This window comes from Canis lupus, chromosome 4, assembly GCF_003254725.2.
Source record: "Canis lupus dingo isolate Sandy chromosome 4, ASM325472v2, whole genome shotgun sequence".
Lineage (NCBI taxonomy): Eukaryota > Metazoa > Chordata > Mammalia > Carnivora > Canidae > Canis > Canis lupus.
Genome location: NC_064246.1, coordinates 60,329,378 through 60,351,174, shown reverse-complemented (window position 1 = coordinate 60,351,174; position 21,797 = coordinate 60,329,378). Strand labels below are relative to the sequence as shown.

Here is a 21,797-nt window from a genome sequence, read left to right as displayed (position 1 = left end):
GAGAGGGAGACAAACCATAACTGACTCTTAACTTCAGGAAACAAACCAAGGGTTGCTGGAGGGGAGGTGGGTGGAGGAATGGGGTAACTGGATGATGGGCATTAAGATGGGCACTGTATGTAATGAGCACTGGATGTTACATGCAATTGATGAATCACCAAGTTCTCCCCCTGAAACTGGTAATACACTATATATTAACTAAATTGAATCTAAATAAAAAATTTTTTTAAAAAAATCACATGTCTGTGATCTCATTTCTTACATTCAAGCCACTGGTACCATGATGAGTGAGACCCTTGAGGCTCCCCCTGGTTGCCTCCATTGCTCAGGTATCTGTATGCTTCCATTGTCAGCTCTGAATTACCCTGCAAATTCCCTTCACTCACCCCACTCCTCACCAGGAATCTTGAAAATCTAATTTATAATTTGTTTTGACCTATCACCTCAATGCCATTGTAAACTTTCTGTTCCTCCTTTCATTGTCCTTTTGGGAGTCATGGTTTATCCTCTCTTCCAGGATGCTACTTGACTGCTCAATGATAACCTCCATATTTTTCCTAAGACTTCTTAGAAAATTTCTCCAACCCTGTTCGGCAGTAATTTCTTTTTTTGAGCCATCAGAATCATGAAGTCGATTTCAGCCCAATATGCCAGGCTGACAAAACAAGTCTTAATCTTGTTCCTATTGGTGATCACATTAGTGGTGGTGTCTATCCCAGAGACGTGTCACCTGACATGGACCCATAATATAGTGTAATATAGTGTAATAAGTTAATGCTCTTATTTCAGTATCAGGGAGACATGAGTTCAAATCTCACCTCCACCACTTACTAACTATAGACTTAAGCCACTTCCATTCTTTAAATCTCAGGGGAGATTAAAAGCAATTGTATCTTCCTCCAGACGTTGTTGAATAACATGAGAGTTTTGGAGAGGCCCTAGTGCATAATATTTATTCAAAAATATCCACCATTATTTTTATTTTGATATGTGTGTATTGCCCAGTCTCAATAAAGTTGTCCACCAAATGATATATAAGGAAGAACAAAGGCCAAAGCTCTCTTGCACTCTCTGTGATTTCTCCCAGGTCAGTGCTTTTCAAACTCAAGTTAGTGAGTCTGTTAGAAACCAATTTAGCAGGTCATAAGCTGGACATTTTTTAATTAGAAGAAAATAGTTTTAAAGTAGCTAGAATATGCCAGTGCATTTCATGTCACAAGGACTAAATGCTGTTTTGTCAACCGTGTATTATACGTATGTTTGTGCATATGCATACTGAAATACAAAGTAAAGTGCATTTCTCACTGTATGTCACAGTACAAAAAAAAAAAAAAAAGAAAAGAGTCTGAAAGCCACTGCACTAGGCTGGTCCAGAGTTATTATATACATTCTTTGGTAATGCTATACTATTTAAGAGGATATCACTGCCCCCTACTGGAACTCTTGATTTCTCACAAAGAGGCACAAGCATAGATGAGCAAAAGCCTTGCTTCTCTTTGTCCATGTGACTTCGTCCTCCTCCCAGTACCAGGCCTGGAAGCTCATCCAGAGGAAACTCTTCCCTGGACCTATACTGATGCCCTGGGCAATGAATTAAAGGCAGTGGGATCTGGAGTTCTCACCTCTAAAATAATTTGGAAAGCACAGTGTCCTTCCCTCCCACTTACCTTCCACAGTCTCTCTTGGAAAACTAAGCAGAGCAGCCCCATGACTGAGTCTCACCTCTACCCCTCACACATCACGGCTGCGAGGAGCCTCCCCAGCCCCTGAGTCAACACCTGTCTCTGCTTCTCCGAGGAGACTTCAAGGCTTACATCAAGAAACACCTGATTGAATTGTAAAGTGGCAAAAAAGACACAGTAGGAAAGAAAGCTTAAATCTTGACTTTAAAATAAATTAATAAATGGGGTCAGGCATTTTTTTTATAACATCAACCATTTATATTAACTCCCTTTAAAAATAACCTCATTTGGGGGCACTGGGTGGCTCAATAGGTTAAGCATCTGCCTCCAGCTCAGGTCATGATCCTGGAGTCCTGGGATCGAGCCCCACATCGGGCTCCCTGCTCAGTGGGGAATCTGCTTCTCCCTCTGCCCCTCACCCTGCTCCAGCTCTCAGTATCTCACTCTATCTCTCTCTATCTCTCTCTCTCTCAAAGAAATAAATATCTTTTTTTTTTTAATTGCGTCACTTGTTTTGAATCTTGAATCAAACTTCTTTCTTCCTTGGGTAAAGTCCTACCCCAGAGAGAGATGTGCTTCAGCCATTTCCTTGTCTAAAAAATAAAGAAGGTAAACAAATCTGTGAGATCATCTAACATTTAAACCATGTGCCAGGCAGTGTGCTCAGCACTTTTATGTGTGTCATCTGATCTAACTCGGACAGCACCGGGCTCAGAGATCTGAATGAATTTGCCAAAAGTCGCACAGCTGGTAAGAGCCAGATTCTTCTGACTCAGTGTGCCAGGCTTCCTGGGATTTCTCCTTCCTCTCCTCCCCTTGTCTACACACCTCAATGGGAGCAGTTATCAAAAAGGAAGGAGGTCACAATGGCCAACCAAGGTCATGAAAATAAGGAAAGACTGAGAAACTTTCCAAGACCAGAGACAACTAGGGGAACATGAGAGAGAAATGCAGCATGGTACCCTGGGTTTCTGGATCACAGAAAGGACTTCAGTGGGGAAACCGAAGAAATCCAAGTAAAGGTTGGAGGCTAGTGTCATCATAGCAAGGTCCTAGTGGCTTCCCAGCTGCCTTCCCAGGGCCCTGTCATCCATTCTCATTCCAGAATCATCTTTGTAGCAGACAAATTTGATCATGTCTCTTCCTCCTGCTTAGAACCTTTCCATGGCTCCTTCTCACCCTCAGCTTCCTCTCTAGCATCTTCTCTCACTTTTCCTTCTCTACTTCCCTGACTCTGCTCCAGCTTTACTAAATTCACTGCTGTTTTCAGAAAATACAAGGTCCCCTCTACCTTCTGGAATTTGCTTGACAAAGGCCCTGTCAACGCCATACCCCCCAGCAACTGGAATTAAATAGATCTCTCTCTCTGACTCAGTTTAGACGTCATTTCTTCCAGGAAGTCTTCCCTGATGCCCAGGGTCCCATGCTGGATTAAGTGCCTTCCCCTGAGTTCCCATAACACTCTGTAATAACTCCCATCACAGAGCTTCCCACCCTGGATCATATACATATTTTCCCCTTCAATCTTACAAAACTGAGTCCCCATTTCCCTGAATGGGGAAGAATATGCCAGGCATGACATTGAATAGCACTGGCTGTCATTGTGAGGATTTCAGTCCTTGATGTTGCTTTCTCCATTTCTTTGATTACTCAAAGAGAACCATGTCAGTCTGTCTGCAACACTCCCTGCCACTTGTTCATCTTTTTATTGTCAAATAATGCCAGATCAAGCCAAGGCCAGTCACTGACTGTGGACAACAGGACCTAGCTTGAGTGTCGTGCATTGTTTGTTTTCACTATTTGTTTTGATTTATGAAGTTCTATTTAAGGAAGCAAAACATGTGTTTTCCTTCAACATAGATCAGCCATTCTTTATAAAATTAATTTATATGAGTAAAGAAAAAGTTTATACAAGTTAGAAAAAGTTTGATAAATGGTTGTTCAGATGGCATATACAGTGGAAAATGCATAAGTGCAAACACACATGCACACACATACATCCCTGCATGAAGGTCACCCTGAGTAAGAGAAGCACTGTCATTAGTGTCACTAAGTCCTTGGGTCATGAGATCCAGTCACTGCAGTCTTTGCCATTAGTAACTGTAACTGGGAAAAAATTACTTTTCTGTTTCTCAGTTTATTCCTGTAAAAAGAAGAGAATAGAATGGGGTTATACAAATATATGATTCCATCTCCCAGATACAAATCTCTTTTCCTGCTCATATGGTATGGAAACAACATTGCTGAGAAGGAACCTAGAGGTGATTATCCTTTTTATATCACAGCTCAAAGATCTAACAGGTATAGAGGCTCAATGACTTGCCCAGGGTCACAGTGCAATTTAATGTCAAATTCAGGACCAAAAAATACGTCTCCCCTAACCTAATGATGCTTCTCACCCTAATTCTGACACTTTCCACTCCTATATACTCCCTTCCCCAGGTAAACTTCTGTCAAAAGAGTTATGTGTTACTTACAAAGCACAAGCAAGCACGCACACGCACGCACACAGGAAGAGATGTAATACGCAGACGTCTTAAAATAACCAAGAAGCAAGCAAGAAAAGGATCAAAGCAATATTGGATTTCAGAGTGTTAACACCTTTGGGTAGGAAACAAATGCACCTGAAAGCTAAGAAAACACATTATGGGGTTTGCCACAATGTTGTAATTCCCTTCTTGTTCTTTATTCAGGTTAGGTACAAGCAGCCAGGAGCCAGACGGGTCTCACAAGTTTTAGGGAAAGATTAGGATAAAGAGGGTAACTGATTCATTCACCTTTGGCTACTATAAGTGCACAATAGAACCTGCTTAAATACAGACTAGATCCAATCATGACCCCATGCTCTGTGGATAGTTGCAGGGGAGGGGGGAGCGGGACAGAGGGAAGCATCAATATGATTCCAAGGGGAATAGCTAACCATATTTTTTAAGTGGGATTCTTAAACACTTTCAAAGACTATTTTAGCAGAGCAATTTCATATATGTTGTAGTCATTGCACTGATACAGTGCAATGTTTTTCTCCTTTAAAAAAATAATCCTACCCTCATCTTTGGAAATATGTTGAACATTTTTATAACTTATCTGGATATAGGCAAATTTACCAGGTTTACAGATGAACCAAAGTGCATAGAATCAGAAAATTCTAGCCAAAATTCCAATGAAATATAAAATATGTAGATATATTTTAAAAATAAAATAAAATATGTAGTTATAATGCCCTTCTCTTAAAAATAAATAAATATAGGATACACACACACACACGCACACATACACATTTATTTTACATATATAGATCTGTTGCAATTAAGATCTAGAGAAACAGAAGCTCACATGGGAGATTTCAACTGATCATAAGCTGAATGTGAGCCAGAGGTAAGATGTGATTGCTGGAGAGAAGGAACATCTTAAGGCAATGTTAAAATACAAACTAAATTACATTAAGTACAGTAACATCTTCTGTATTCTCCATAAGCCAGTCCCAAAGCCAGGAGTATTATGGGAAGCACACTTTCAGGGGAGCTGAAATTGGCATCTGGCCAGAGGAGAGCAATAGGTCAGTGGGAAAAAGGAGAGGGGCTGTAACCTGAGACAAATGGGGAATGGTTCATGGCATGGGCTCCAGGGCCAAGCAAGCTCCCTTCAAAATAAGATGCATGACTGTTCTGGAACGCATGTGCCCCTGTCTGTCTCCCAGGAATGTTGTTGAAAGGACTCTGCCTGGGAGGTTAGACCCATCCACAACATCCCTCCCTGCTCAGGGATTTCATGGTTTGTGGTGGGAACAAAATCACATCTATTTTGCATGGTAGTGGATTAGATCACTTCATTTCCTCCTCTGAGAAGAATATTCTAGAACAGAGAGTTTTTTGACCACCAACCAAGCTCCTAAAAGAAAATAAGATGTACTGATGTGTAGACAACCTTGATGACTAGAAGATGCCACGTTGACTCAACTCACCACCCCAATCCCAACCCACCACACCACCAACCACCTCGTTGGCCCAAGAAGTAGAATTAAGGGTAGAGGGTCTGACACAATATCTAAGCTGCTGGGCATCAGGTGGAGAGCCTTACAACTAGATCTTCTTGTATGGTCTCACATTTCAGAATAAGGGTGAATCCCCTGCATCAGGATCACTTGAGTTGCTCATTTAAAAACGCATATACCTGTGGTATCTCTCAGACGTACTGAATCAGAATTACTGGAGTAGGAACCAGAAAGTTCATTTTCACCAAGTTCCCCAGGTGATTCTTTTGCATATTATCTGAGAACTGTGCCTCCATAGCAGTGTTCCTAATGCTTTCCTGTGCATTAGAATCATTCAGAGAGCAAGAGCTCTCTGACTCCAGAGGACTCCAGAGATATGATTCAGAGGCCTTAAGTGGGCCCCAGAATTTGCATTTCAAATCATCTCACAGGTGAGGCTGATGCAGCTGGTCCAGTCCGTGGACCATACTTGGAGTTCACTGCCTTAGGGACTTCCTGATGCCATCATCAAGGAACTCATACGGTGATAGGCAGCTTCTGAAGGGCCCCCAATGGTTCACTGTCTCCTGGTATTCACACCCTGGGTATATCCCTCCCTTTTTTTGTGTGGACTGGAGCTAGCGAAACACTTATAATTATTAGAACAGGCAAAAAAACTAATTGGATGTCACTTCTGAGATGAGGTTACGATAAGACTCTGTCCTTTCACTTGGCTCTCTCACTCACTTGCTCTCTGACGAAGCCGGCTGCCATGTTGCAAGCTGCCCTGTGGAGACGCCCACATGATGATGGGGGCCTGGGGGCAGCCTCTTGCAACAGCAAACAAGGAACTGACCCTTGCCAACAGCCGTGGGAGTGAGTTTGGAAGTGGAGCCTTCCCCTAAGCTTGAGAAGACAGCAGCTGACGCCTTGATTGTAGCCTTGTGAGCCACCCCGAGCCAGAGGACCAGCCAAACCACACTTGAGTTCCTGTCTTCCTGCACAGACTGTGGGGTGATGGGTGTTTCAAGGCACCCCACGTGTTATGCAGTAACAGATAACTGATAGAGATGCTTTGTCGAGGAGCTTCCCTGAAATCTCTTGGTATTTAACCCATCCCTCAAGCCTCCCATCTCATCTCTCCCTATTAGAAAGGAGACATGTGCATAAATGTAGATGAGCAGTATTTAATCATATACACTATTTACATATAATTTATGTCATAGTTTTCTTAGTGTTCAGTGTTTCAGCCTTGGCCCTCGGGGAGCCTCCTGGAGTTTCCGAGAGGTTAAGGCAGGAGCAGAGCCTCAGGCAGGATGGAGATGAATCGGCATCAGACCCCAGGCCCTGTGCCATTCTGAGGCCATCTTTTGAGCTAAGAGCATGGTGAATTCCCACCTACCGATCCCCAAGAGCAGGAGGAGTGGCACCTCCTTTGGCTGAGGAAAGGGAAGACAGAAACTACCAGTTCCTCTGCCGGCAAGGGGAGGGGGCTTTCCCTGAGAAAAGTCAGCGAGGGGAGCAAAGGCCTAAGGGCTTGCCTTCTCTCCAGGGCAGTGCCGGGTTTCCTCACTGTGGGCAGGAGAGAAGCTCCCCCTAGGGGCAAGGTCTCTCAATTTCTTTAGGAGAACTGCACGTTGAGAAAGTGCATTTCAGAGGCTGTACGGGTGCATGGGCCACAGTCTACTGGGAAGGCTCTAGTCACAGAGCCAGGACTTCCAATCCCTGCCCTGTCATCCCTCCTTGTGGGGCCGACCTGGAATGAGCCCCTCTCCCTCTGGGTTGTGCTCATCCCGTTGTAAGACCAGGACCTGGGCCAGGGGATGACATGGACCCTCCTGTGTAGGAGCCCAGGGCAGGGAGGCAGCTCTGGTCACCAGCCAAGGCCACTGGTCAGATGTGGCACAGCTCCCCTCAGAGGGCCAGCCCCCCACCACTCAGCCACCGCGCCCTCTCCGAGGAGCGCCCGAAGGGGCTGCTGTGCCACAGGGAGCTCCGACAGATGTTGTCCAGCCTGCTCCTAATGGTGTCCTGCAGCTCCTTGTCATCCAGCAGGACCGCTGCCGCCAGGGCCAGCCAGAAGTACTCGGTGGCATCGTGGGCATCCTAACCCCATTGCAGGGGGGCAGAGAAGAGACAGCAATAAGCAAATATTTCCAGGAGAAGCCAAGAGGCAGTGCCAGAACTCAGAATTCAAGCTTTTGTCTGTCCCATGCACTTTCCCATCCCCTTCTCCTAGTTTCTCCTTTTTTTTAAGGATTTATTTATTTATTCGAGACAGAGAGAGAGAGAGAGAGAGAGAGAGAGAGAGAGACAGGTAGAGGCAGAAGGAGAAGCAGACTCCATGCAGGGAGCCTGACATGGGACTTGATCCCTGGTCTCCAGGATCACCCCCTGGGCTAAAGGCGGTGCTAAGCCACTAAGCCACCCAGGGATCCCCCACTTCTCCTAGTTTCTGGGGGTGCTCCTTCCCCGCCCTGCTGTGGACCAGCCGCTCTCTCCACTGGCCCTACACCTCAGGCACAGGGGTGGCACCTCACCCAGGAGCAGCCAATCATGAGGCACCATCGTCCCAGGCCTGGTGCCTCAGGGATTCCTAAATGACTCCAGCTGACTGGGCTCAGTCACTCCCTGGGACCTCTCAGGGTGATCTAACAGAGTAAATGTTCCCTCACCCTTTCAGCTGTGGGCTTGAGCCTGCCAATAGCTGAACACACAGGACATTAAGAGACAGAGAGAGATAGAAACATACAGAGCAAAAAGAAACAGGAAAAGGCAAGGAAATGTGTACATTTGAGTACCAGCATCCAGAACTACCTAAAACTCCTAAATTTATACTTGAACTTCCCAGTCACTTGAGCCAATAAATCACCTTTTTTGCTAAAGCTAATTTGAGTTGAAGTCTTCCGCCTTGCAATCCCTAGATTCCCTTGGTTGGGTGGATCTGATCACAAGCACTTTGTCCCTAAACCACTTCTGGGGAGCTATGGGACAGAGGCAAGATGGCCAAGGAGTCCTTCACTACTCCGTCATCCTTCCCCACATGGTGGGAATGAGGAACAGATGCTTCTTTGGGTGAGATTCAAAAAGGGATGTCTGGTTCCCATTAACCCTCGTAAGTCAATAATTAATTCAGGCCAGAAACCACGTCTGTCAAATAAGAAAAGGACAGCAGAGTTGCCCTGAGGTTCCCCTGGGGGCCAAACACAGGCGTGACTCAGAAGAATATTAAGAGATTTAGGGCTGCGCTGGTGCAGACAGGGACCTCTGGTAAAGGGAAGCCAGTGCCAGGGACAAAATTCGAGGGCCAGAATTGTAACAGAGACTTTCGGACCACCAACACAGCTCTAGAAGTGGTTGGGAAAATAAGAGCTCTGGGTTCAATTCCCGCCAAGCAAACAGGAGAGTCAGGGCTATGGCCTCATTAGGACACAGGCATGCCTGCATTTGTAGATACCACCCTCACTATCTCAAACATGTTAGCATGTACCCAGGTTTCTCCTAGAGTTTTATACCACTTTATAAGAAGTATGTTGTGGGGCAGCTGGGTGGCTCAGCGGTTTAGCGCCGCCTTCAGTCCAGGGCCTGATCCTGGAGTCCCGGGATCCAGTCCCACGTCAGGCTCCCTGCATGAATCCTGCTTCTCTCTAGGCCTGTGTCTCTGCCTCTGTGTGTGTGTGTGTGTGTGTGTGTGTGTGTTTCTCATGAATAAATAAATAAAATCTTTAAAAAAAAAAAAAAGAAGTATGTTGTGACTGACTAGTTAATCTAAAATATTTGGAAAAATAAAATAAAATATTTGGAAGATGCACAGTTAAGTATTAATTTTGATTTTAATGTTGGAGTTTACAGTTCTTTTGTTTTGCATCTTGTATATTTCTCTCTTTTAAAGATTTTATTTATTCATGAGAGACACAGAATGAGAGAGAGGCAGAGACACAGGCAGAGAGAGAAGCAGGCTCAATGCAGGGAGCCTGATGCGGGCCTTGATCCCAGGACCCCAGGATTACACCCTGAGCCAAAGGCAGATGTTCAACCATTGAGCCACCCATGCGTCCCTCATCTCATATATTTCTATAGGCCCCTGAGGAACTCATAAGCACTGGGCAATGTCCCCATAGGACCTGACAGATAAAGTGGCTATGGAAACACAGCAGGGCAAGGAGAAAGAAGAGCTATGATCCTTCTCCTCAGTAGACAGGAGCATCTTTGAGGTCTCCCATGGGGCTACGTGAAAAGAGCCATCGTGTCCCTGGAGGAGTCACTCCCCACCCTATGAGATGTGACTCCTCATTTTGGCCCACTCAACTTCACCTTAAAGGATGAGGGTCAGGGGAGGATAGGGTTGGAATGCAGCCTGGCACAACTTCGTAAGCCTGGCTCTTACCTTCAACTGGTAGAAGGTGAGTCGGCCCAGGCGATAATATACCTTGGCGTAGTATAGGGCCTCCTTGGGACTCTGTAGCCACGGTGGACAGAGGGACAGAGTCTTCAGGTAGCAGTCCTCAGCCATCTCATACATGCGCAGGGAATAGTACACTGTAGCCAGACGGTGAAAGGCCACCAGCTCCTGCTTCTGATCTCCTAGGAATTGGAAGACTGAGGGAGAGATCTTGTAGCCAACGCTTCATTGCACCCTACCACTCACCCATTCTGCACTGTTTTTTGAAAGTCTTCTAGGGATCAGGAACTGTGCTTGGGATATACAGAACAAAGCAGAGGAGGTCTCTGCCCTTGGGTGAGGTTTATCATCTCATAGGACACAGATGTTCCTTAAATAATCTCACACACAAAGGCAAAATTACACCTGTGGTAAGTGACGCAAAAGAAAACACCAGGGTCTGGGAGTGACTGCTTAGAGCATGTGTGCTGGTCAAGATTTTATAGGATTATTTCCTGAAAAAAGAAAAAAAAAAAAAGCTTTCTCTTTATTATAGATGTCTCTATAACTCAAGATTCTGGGAAATAATTATTTCCATATCCCTGTAATGAGACATGGTGACAAGACTAGTTTGATGGGGAACTAAAGATTCTTTGTAATGAATAACTCTTTAGTACAAACGTCTTCTCCACATGAAAGTCTCCCTCTTCCCTGGGACTGCCACCAGTAGCAGTTACCCTCTGGCTCCTTCACAAGCTCAAGGTCTCAGATGACTACAAAGACCCCCACCCCTCACTTTTAACCCATGCTTTAGAACCTTGGTTTCTAATGGGTCTATGATTTGTTGTTTTGGTTTTTGGTGGGTCTGTTGTTTTAATAACCAACTCCTTTAACACAAAGTGGCCCTTTAAAGAGAACAAAGGCTTCCCATTGTGTTTTTGGAATATTTGCAAGGTGGCTGTTTGATGCAGTCTAAAAAACATCACTTTTAAGCTTCAAAGAGACAAAAGCCAGAAATGAAAGAAAAAAATCCACGGGAGAGAAAACTCTCTGATATGGAAAAATCCAGTCTCAGGGAAGTGCATAAAAGAGTGGATATGGCCTCCTTTCAGCTTCTGTCCAGGGAAGGATAAAGAGTGCTCAGAAAGGGAGCTGCCTGGGGCTCCCATGGCCTTTCCTGAGATAGCAGACTGTCACTCAGATAAGATTTTCTGCAGTAAAGAAAAAGGTAGGAAAAAGAGAGAGAGAAATCTGAAGTGCAATTAGACACAATAAAGTCCAGTGCCATCCACATCTCTGGCCCTTGAGAATGCCCAGAAGCCCCTTCTGGAATCATCTCAGAAGACTCCATTTGCCCCTACATTGAATCAAGCCTTCTCTAATCAAACCTGCTTTTCCTTAAGACCAGCATTCAAGGGGAGGGTGATTTTTTTTTTTAATCTTTTTTTTTTTTTTTTTAATTCTGCCTTTTTCCTGTTTTAATGGTGCACATTGTTTCACACTAGCTTCTTTGGAAATTGCAAGCTTTTTCAGCTACACAGTGACTTCAGTTCATGAGAATCTGATCTTCATTTACTTTGCAATTCTGCATGGAAAATGTGCTTTGGACTAACAATCAACCGATTAAAAATTTAGGGCAGAGACCTTGGGTAACAGGGGCACTGGCTGTGCATAGGATAAAGTACTATCTACCCCACAGTGGGGAATAATAGCAACGGTGGTATGATAATCAGTGTGGCACAGGTCGCACTCAGCAAGGACTTATGTACCCAGAACTGTGCTGTGGGTTTTAAGTGGATCATCACTGGTCTTCATAACCACCACATGAGGTGGGTGCTATTTTTAATCCTGATTTGCCAATGACACACTTGTGGCTTATAGACATTAAGCAGCTTGTTTACAGTTAAGATGCCTCGAACAATTGGACTCAAGATTTGAACCCACACAGTCCAATTCCAGAGCCTCTGCTGTTACTGCTTTGCTGTCCCCCACGGTTGGATAAGTGGTTGGCCCTCCCATTCAATACGGCAGACCACCAGGACCACCTACCTATGACTGTGCTGAGTCTGGCCGCCAGGGTGGCAAACTCCAAAGCCTTCTCATAGCCTTCCAGACTGATCTGCAGCTCCGTCAGCTTGTTGAAAACCCGCAGCTCTGTTCTCATGGCTTTCATCCTTCTTGCTAGAGGAACAGCCCCAGCCTGAGAACAGAAGTACATGGACGCTTAGTCCAGCTAAGAATCCTTGGTACAGACCATACTCCAGGGGGGCTTACATTCTGCCAGTAGGGGTTGGGGGAAGTGGCCATGCTTCCATGCATGGCTTGTCACAGCTCATTCTCCTGGTCCTTGTTCAGGTTGCTCTGCCCAGATTTTAGAGGTAGGAGAATTAAAGATCACCAGGCCTCCTAAGACTAGAAAAATGGAGATCAGGAAAAAGGAAGATGATGTTTCTCGAAGCCACATGGGAACTTCTTCACCTCCCAGCCACATGCTCCATTAGCACCCACAGCACAATCTGTGGAGTATGCACATGGTATCTGAGAGTGCCCAATAAATAGTCACTTCTATTATTTTTATTATGATAGAATTTTAAGCAGGTCACTTTATCTCTCTAGACTTAATTTTCTCATCTATAAAGTGCATATGACAATGAGTAGCTCAATAGGCAGGAACGTGCTCAGTGCCTGGCACATACTGGGTGTTTGATAAATGTTTGATGACTAAACAAAGAGCTGAACAAACAAATGAATGAATAAATAAAATTCTAAGGTCAAGCAAGATGATGAGCTTTCCAACCTTCAGTCAGTGATGATCAATTATAGTTTTGACATACTTGCTTAAAATCTGCACAATTATTTAACTGCCATTATTTTTTAAATCAACTCTCTCTTATTATTTTGCCTCATCTTTGCAATAACATCTGTGAAATCACGGTTTTGATGAGCTGGGTGTTACACATTTTTAATTTTTTAAATATATTTTAATGCACACTTAATAAAAACAAAGTAAAACAAAAACAAGTAAAACGAAAGTGTTCATACGTGGACCCAACATCTCCCACCATGCCACAGGTGGTAGACGGAACATTCTGGTAAACACAGAAGTGTGCAAGAAGCTGTAAAATACCATGCACCCAAGAGATGTAGTTATTTTGATGTGTTTTCTCAGAAAGGATCATTTATCAAGCCTAGGAATGACAGGTGACCAACCCCTTCTTTGAGAATCTGTTGGCTGAAAAAAAGGGAGAACACGTGGGTACTGGATGAGGAAGAAAAGAAAAAGGAATACCAGTGAGAGAAGGGAAAGGGACCCCAGGCCATGTGTCCCTGCCCACACTTGTGCCCAGGCCCGGCTTCACGCACTGTGCAGCCCAGAACTTACTCGGTAATACTCCACCGCACGGTGCCTGTGGCGGGTCCCATTGAAGAACACGTCACCTGCTTCTTCATAGAGTTTGAGAGCCAGAGAGGGCTCCTCAGACTTCAGGGCTTTCTGGATGGCTGCCTGGATGGGACAGAGACAGGTGTCAAAGGTAGAGAGGACTTCCAAATGTCCACACGAGCTGTAGAAGCGAGATCCTGACCACCTGGTTTAAGCCTCTGCTCACATCCTCCGAACACTGAATTGTCCTCCATGCTCATAGGGCCCACAAGAAGCCTTTGTAATTCCTTGGTCTGGCACTTCCCCATCGTGGTATGAGAGATTACTTTGGTACCCTAGAGATGACTTTTAGAGACCAAACAAACATTTAATGTTTGAAAGTTAAGTATTGGGCAGCCCCGGTGGCTTAGCAGTTTAGTGCCACCTTCAGCCCACGGCCTGATCCTGGAGATCCGGGATCGAGTCCCAGATCAGGCTCCCATGCAGGGAGCCTGCTTCTCCCTCTGCCTGTGTCTCTGCCTCTCTCTCTCTGTCTCTCTCTCTCTCTCTCTTTCTGTGTGCGTGTGTGTGTATCTTGTGAATAAATAAGTAAAATCTTTTTTTAAAAAGTATTTATTTTCATGTGTTTTAAAGAAAAAGATTGGTAATGCATCCATACCTGTGATTTCAGATAGTGTTATTTAGTGTAGAAAGCTAAGTTGATTTAAAGTTGAGCCAAAGGAAACAATGGTACAGAAAATACATGAAGGTGATAAAACCATGAACTTCATCCATACATGGCTGCAGTCTCGAAAACAGTGATCTCATCTAACACCTACAATTTGCAGATGGAGAAACGCAGGGTGTGTTTGATGAGCAGATCTGCCCTTTGGGACAATTAGTTGGACAGCCACATGGGGGATGGATGAGAGCTGAGGAAGGGACAGACTTCGAGGTTACACACAAATCCAGAACCTCAATGCCCTGAACCAAAACATTAGCAGATCTAGGACAAGAGGGTGTGGATGCAGGATGCACCTTGAAGCTAGTCTCCGGGCTTCTCTCTCAGCACCCCATCTCAATTTTAACTCACCAATTAATTCCTTGTGTCATCTTATGTCCACTGTCTTTCTCCCCAGCTAACTGGATGCTGTGAGAGCAAATGTGACTCCCTTTTCCCTGCCACAGCCCCAGGGTCAAGAACAGTGCTTGGCAGAGTAGATGCTCAAAGAATACTGGTAGTATGAGTGAGTGAGTGAGTGAGTGAGTGAGTGAGTGAGTGAGTGAATAAAGAAGTCACTGACTCTAGAGTTTTCAGCTGAGGCAACTGGAAAAAAGCACGCTAGAAGAAAAGATGGTTGGGTGAGGGAAGCAAGAGTGAGATTGATCTTTGGACAGATTGAATCTGAGATTATCCACATGACAATATCCAGCAGAGAGTTAAATGTGCAAGTGGGGGGAAGGGTATCTGAATAAAGAAGGGCATAAATCAATAGGGTTGGGTGTGATTCCCAAGGGAGGCAGTGGGGGAAGGAGAGACAGCAGGAGGGGGAAGAGGGAGAGAGATTGTTTTGGGGGAACATCTACATTTTAACAGAAAGAAGTCAGCAAAGGAGAGAAGACCTGTCTGAGAAGCAAGCCCGAGACCACAGGAGTGCTCTGTCACAGAAAGAATCCAGGAGATTCCAGAAGAGGGCTGAAAAACAGAGGCTCCGAAAGGAGGAGGAAACTCTAAGTTTACATTATAGTAGCAAAAAAATGTTAGTGTCTCCCAGCCCTGTACCCTTTTCCTAGCGCCTGGGGACCTCTTTATCTCTCGAAAGCGCTTCCCTATTTCATCTCAACAGAAGGCAGGGAGGAAGCCAAAGGAGAGGATGTATCCCCCACAGCATCTGCAGCACAGCTATGGGACTGCAAAGAGCCTGAGGTTGAGACTGACCCTGTGGAACAGCAGGTAGCAGTCCTAGCAGTCCAGGCTGCATGGGCCTGGGACCAGGCCTGGCCAGTGAGTCTCTGGGACAAGACCCCGCCGTACTTATTACTGCCTAGCTGCACAGAGAAGCAGAGAGGGAAATGGAATCCTGGCATCAGGAGGCTCTGCTGCCCAGCACTGCACAACCCAAGTGGCACCCTCTGGGCCTCGCCTCTCACCAAGCCAAAGGCGAGACCTAATTATCTGCTTTCCAAAAAACGCTTCCAGCTCTAACATCCCACAGTAGAATAGTATAGAGGCTGGGAGTGGAGGCTTTATGTCACCCTGTCTGTGTGCAGTTTTCACCACTTATTAGCTGTATCACCTGGGGCAGTTACTCAGGCTCATTAAGCCACATCCATAAAATGGAAGTTGGAGTAAAACTCCTGCTGCATTTGGAGTGAGGGTGTAATTTCAGCAGGTATGCAATCAATGTGCTTGCAAAGTCTCCTGAGCATAGTAAGCCCGCACTCAATGTCACACAGCCAGAATTAAGCCTTGGTGGAAGTGGGTTTGTGTGAGTTTAAGTAATAAGGGGAATAAAAAGGGAGAAAATAAAAAATGGGAAGGAAGAAAAGATAATTGGTGTATTTTCAATGGAACAAATCATACAAAATGTCAGCATCGTGCAAACAATAGAAATGATGATTAAAAAGAAAAATCCAAGGGATTTTTTAATAATAATAATAGATTTTTAATAATAATAAAATACCATTCATTAAGAATTTACTAAAAAAAAAAAAACTAAAAAAAAAAAAAAAGAATTTACTAAGTCCCATGCACTTAGGAAATGATTGCTTTGCATATGCATTTACTATGCAAGTGACACACCTAACCCTGACTCTAAGAGATAGGGTTTATCCATGAGACACTGAGGCCCTGTGATGTATTGGAAGTAGCTGATGTAACAAGCCCAAGGTCACACAGCCCGTGATCGATGGCCCTGTGATTGGATTCCAGGCCTGTCTCTCTCCAAAGCCCAGGCCTTTCATCACTACACTCACCATACCTCAGGTATTAAAGGGACACAAACAAAAAGACTAGAAGAGGACGATAATGTTAATGCCCTGTACACATCAACCTTGCCTCACATTGCAGCAAAACCCCAAAGTCAAGGTGTGTGTTGAGCTTAGCAAAAAATTATCTACTTGACATGGCAAATGAGCAAGTCTCCTACTACATTCTTTGAGAGCTCACACATGTATCTGGGACTTGGGGACTGATGGTCAGCCAACCACCCTGGATTCTATCTTGTGCCTGGGAAACATCCCAGGGTCGACCTTCCCTCTAAGGCTCAGCATGGACACCACCTCTCTCTAGCTACAGCTGGTCACTTTGGAGGATACAGCTGTCTCCCCCAGAGGCCCAAGTGGGAAGATGAGCTCTGCAGGAGGCCTACCTGCAGGTACAGCTCCACCAGTTCATCTTCCTGCATGAGGTAGTAGAGTCGCCCAGCTCCAAGCCAGGCCTCAGCAGCCTTGTCTTTCTCCCCAAGGTCAATGAAGATACGCAGGCTCTCCTTGATGCAGATGAGAGACTTCCTGAGAGACCTGGCAGGGGTGGGGGCAGACACAGACCCATTAGGTGTGAGTCCAGGGACCCCTTCCAGGGGCCTCGGAGTCACTCAGCACTGGAGGAAACTGAGGTTCTGGGAGGGAGCAACATTGACTCTGATCACACGGAGAGGTTGGGGCCTGATTTGAATCCTGACTCTGCTTCAAACATCTGTGCAAACTTGACATATAAAACTTTTCTGTGCCTTAGTTTCCCCATCTGTAAAATGGGAGTATCTTTGTACCTGCCTTCAGAGGATTGTTGTAAGGATTAAATGAGAGATGAGGTTGGAGTGCCCAGAACAGTGCCCCCCACAGAGTAACAGTGATGAGTGCTCACAGTAGTTGTCACTTTTATTATGGCCCATGGCCCATCCACCTTTTAGCTATACTATGACATTTTTTTCCCATGAGCACCTAATACACAGGATATCCCAAATGCATTGTTATTGAATAAATGCACAAACCAATGATCATAGTGGTGACCTAAAATCATCAAAAAGATGTTGATGTTTTGTTTAAGAAGAAAAATCAAAGAAGGGCAAAAGTTTTAAAAGGTTGGTGCTTAATGGAGGATTCTAATTATCTGGAAAATTGTCTTATGTAGAAAACTCTTCCCCCATGAGAGGGATTAATGAAGAAATGAGGCATAGGTAATGTAGTGTGGCACAGATTCAGAATTCTAGAACAAGAAGGAACATTGGGCACCATCTAGCAGTTCTCCATTCCAGCAACTAGAATCACCCAGAAGCTTTTTAAACATCCGTACACAGGAAAAAAAAAAATCCGTACACAGGGATCCCTGGGTAGCTCAGCGGTTGAGCATCTGCTTTCGGCCCAGGGTGTGATCCGGGATCAAGTCCCACATCAGGCTCCCTGAATGGAGCCTGTTTCTCCATCTGCCTGTGTCTCTGCCCCTCTTTGTGTGTGTGTGTGTGTGTCTGTGTGTGTGTGTCATGAATAAATAAATAAAATCTAAATAAATAAATAAATATTAAAAAAAAAAAACATCCGTACACAGGCAAAGTGGCCCCAACATGTTGACATGCCATGCTAGCCTGAGACACCCTGGAAGCATTTTATCAAAGCTCAGTAGCAACTTCCCTGGGAACATGGGTTGAGACTTGCAGATCCAACCCCATCCCTTATGTTATAGAGGAAACAAGTGCAGGTGCAGGGGTGGGAAGTAATTTGCACAAGGTTTCACAACACGTCTGGGGAAGATCTGAGGCCAGAACTCCCTTCTCCCGAGTCCCAGCCTAGAACTCATCCCACAGTGCCCACATTCCTCTGAGACTTGTGGCGCTCCTGCAGCAGCATTTTCTGGGAGTTTATTAAAAACACGGACTCCTAGAGCTATCTCAGACTCACTAGGTGCAAATCATTACAGGTGCAAGCCCTGAATCTGGATTTCTAATTCACCCAGGTTATTGTTTATGCACACCAAAGTCTGAGAACCACTGCTCCAAACCATGTAGATCCTTTTAGAAACACTTATCATCATCAACCAAGTGTATGAACAGTTAGGAGGGCCTCATCGAACCTCATTATGAGCAATTCAGCCTCAGACCCTATGGTACACAGTGATGGAAACAAACATCACCTTTGACTAGTGAGGCCCTGATTCATCTTGGCAATGAGACAGCTATTGGTCTTCTAGAGGAAATGCCAGGCATTTGGCCCTTGCAAGTCTTGAGAAGAAAGAACTCAGGTTTTCCCCTCTGCCCAGCTCTTGCTATGACACCCAGGAAGGGCACAGGCCACCTTCTTTCAAGTATTAGAATGTCAGACTTGCTGCTGAGACCATGCCATGAGCTGAGAAGCTGCACGCAGTGCTGAGCTGGTCGCCAGCCTCCCTGGTTGAGTTAGGATAAATGCAGGCCTCTTTTACTATTGAAGGCCTGACTTCTCCTGCCTGCTCCCTCCCCTACTCCTCCCCAACCCCCAGACCTCAAGCAGAGTTTCCAAGCCCTGCTCTCCCGACTCCCACTGGAACAGTTGATAAAGACAGGACTCATACATCTCATCCTCCTATTTCCTGCTCTGCTTTTCTTTATTACCATTTGCTGTCCTGGGAGACCCTTAGGCTATGGTTGTTTTCTTCAGACCCCTGGGGAACAAGATTTAGGTTTATCACGAAGAAGTCAATTATAGAGGAAGAATGGAACTTTGCTTCTTAGACCTTTTCTCTCTGAGCTTACTATGACTGTGGATGAGAGATCAGTATTTCTCTCCAAGAAACACCCCATAGGGATAGGCAAGACTTACAGAAACCTAGCTATTCACACGGCACCATCAAGACCCCTTGTGCATGCAAAATTTTCCAGAGACATGTACAACATGTACACCTGATCCGTGATGTCCAGTAAAAACACATGCGTTGAGGTCTGAACATGGGAGGTGGTTTCCAGTCTCCTCGGTCTTATTATGTCAGCCATCACCACCCCAACGTTTGCACATGCCAGTGGTAGTGCTGTGCCACCAGCTGGGCCTGCAATGGTCCAGTGTCCCCAGTTTTTTCAGCCACACCTGCAGGCAGGTTCTAGTTGTGCTTTAGCTCCCAGATCAAAAAGAAATAAAGAGCCTGGCTGGTGGGACAGTCTTCATCACAAGTGTCATGCACTCCTGCGCCACCTATGTCCTGACCCTGCTGGGGTATCTCTCCTCTTCTCCAACCCCGAGTCCTCTGGTTCCCACTTTTCCTGCCCCTGAGGTTCAGTCTCTATAGCTGAGTCCTTATTTTTTCCTTCCCACCTGGCTCCCAGCCATGAACTTGGGACCAAGGGACTCTGATGCACCTGCATTCCCAGATTTCCTCTTTCCCTCCCCTACTGGGACTTTCCAGATCCCTGTCATGCCTGAATGAGTGACACTAACTGGTTCTGCCCCGTGTCCATAATAAGAACTACTACTTACAAAGTGCTGAACCCATGCCAGGTATTGGGATATGAATTCTCAGCATATCTTCTCTCATTTAAACTTTAGAAACTAAGTCATGAAAGGGATCGTAGCCCACTATGCAAATAAAGAAACCCAACAGGGACTTTTTTACCTTGTTCAAGTTTATATGATTCATTTCTAAAGCTTTATGTTGAACCGTCTGCTGTTTTGTCTTGTAATACGTGACAGTATTGTTCCCTGGCATTTATTGAGCACTTGGCATGCATCATCCCATAATAATCATCACAACAGCACTAAGCGAGCATAACATTATTATATCCATTTTATGAATAGGAAAAATAAGGCTCAGAATAAGGTGAGTGACAGGGACCAGATAATAAATGCTATGTAAACCAGAGTCTAACCCTGAGAATTTGACTCCAGAACCCCACACACACCCTCAAGCACTTGAATTGAACTTGAATACCTCAAGTTCAATATCAGGCTCAGAAGTAAGCATATGGGAAGGTTTCTTCTTTTACCAATCTAACAACATAGAAGTTTTGAAGAACATAAGCTACTTCAAACCTTGAACAAAGTTTTCTCATCTGCAGAAGTGGGATGGTGAAGTATATCCTATAGCCTAGTGATCAAAGGACATGTCAGTGAAAGCAGTTCTTTCCTTGTTTGAGATTACAGAAATGTTAGAGATTGGTCATATTAATTACATTGAAAACCAAATGTTGAGGCATTTCTTTTTTTATTCCACAGGAATAAGAAGCCTAAGAATGAGAATAAAAGCCAGGAGTAATAACTTCTAGGCTACTATTATATTCACATGCAAACAATTGTTATTTTGTGAGGACCTATTGCATCCAATGCATTGCTTCTTTCTAAAGGTAATATGCACATCCCTCGTGGCACTTAACACAATTTATGTGATACTTTTGGAGAATATGTATATAAATATTGTCAATTTCTTGAGCTAGGATATAAGCATTGTGAGCTCAGGGACTATATCTCTCTGTTAGGTTTTAGACTATAGTAAAAACTCTCAGTAAAAATTTGTTGCATAGATTCAATAAAACCTCAAAATTCCCATGGATCCCACCTGGTTCAGCTCTAGAACAAGGCACAGTTTGCATTGTGTCACCCAAAGACAGGAAACAAGATCCCCAAGGACCCTGCGCATTGAGATATTGAAAATACCAGACCCTGGGGATACCTGGGTGGCTCAGTCAGTTAAGTTTCTGCCTTTGGCTCGGGTCATGATCCCAGGATGCTAGGATCGAGCCCTGAATCAGGCTGTCTGCTCAGAGCCTGCTTCTCCCTCTCCCTCTGCCTGTCACTTTGCCTACTTGGTCTCTCTCTCCCTCTCAATTAATTAATTAATTAATTAATATCTTTTGAAAACACCAGATCCTATAGCTGTCACCCTGGAGGCAGAGAGAGCAAGACTGAAGGTACTGGACAATGGGACAGCCAAGTATTCCAAAGCAAAAACCCATCACAGCTTTCATTATTTGCTTGCCCTCCCCTACCTCCTCCACCTCTAAATCCTAGAGAAAAATCTTTGAAAGAGGAGGCATGAATAGAAAAGTAGCAGGGAGTAGTGAAGCCTTCTTAAGTTGAGGAGGCAGGGATCTGGGCTGCTACCAGGGCCACCAAGTGGGTCATCAATCTGAACTCTCTGGAATAGGCAGGGGTCAGACCAGATGAAAAATGAAGCCCTTCTCATCCATACAACTCCCAGAGGCTTCACACTCTAGCCATCCACATTTATGCTTTATTTAGGGTGAAAACTGTTGGCTGAATAGGCAGGATTCCTACAGAGTAGTTAAGAATACGGACTCTAGGGCAGCCCGGGTGGCTCAGTGGTTTAGCGCTGCCTTCAGCCCAGGGCCTGATCCTGGAGACCCGGGATCAAGTCCCACGTGGGGCTCCCTGCATGGAGCCTGCTTCTCCCTCTGCCTGTGTCTCTCTCTCTCTCTCTCTCTC

The 21,797-nt window shown here is 45.0% G+C and overlaps 1 protein-coding gene across 3 annotated transcripts in view; it reads right to left on the bottom strand.

Moving 5' to 3' along the window:
• Positions 1 to 6,819: 6,819 nt before the first annotated feature.
• Positions 6,820 to 21,797, bottom strand: part of SH3TC2 (SH3 domain and tetratricopeptide repeats 2) — a 55,044-nt gene continuing 40,066 nt past the window's right edge. Inside the window, exons 13-17 of one of the 3 annotated variants that reach the window (XM_025434193.3) lie at positions 16,766 to 16,916; positions 13,416 to 13,538; positions 12,083 to 12,233; positions 10,040 to 10,251; positions 6,820 to 7,758 (exon numbers count right to left, since the gene is read on the bottom strand). In XM_025434193.3, the coding sequence (XP_025289978.1) occupies positions 7,567 to 7,758; positions 10,040 to 10,251; positions 12,083 to 12,233; positions 13,416 to 13,538; positions 16,766 to 16,916 (829 nt within the window). In that variant the 3' untranslated portion in view covers positions 6,820 to 7,566. Of the gene's footprint in view, positions 7,759 to 10,039; positions 10,252 to 12,082; positions 12,234 to 13,415; positions 13,539 to 16,765; positions 16,917 to 21,797 lie in introns of those variants that run through there. The other 2 variants (XM_025434194.3, XR_003130671.3) reach the window with 2 other exon arrangements.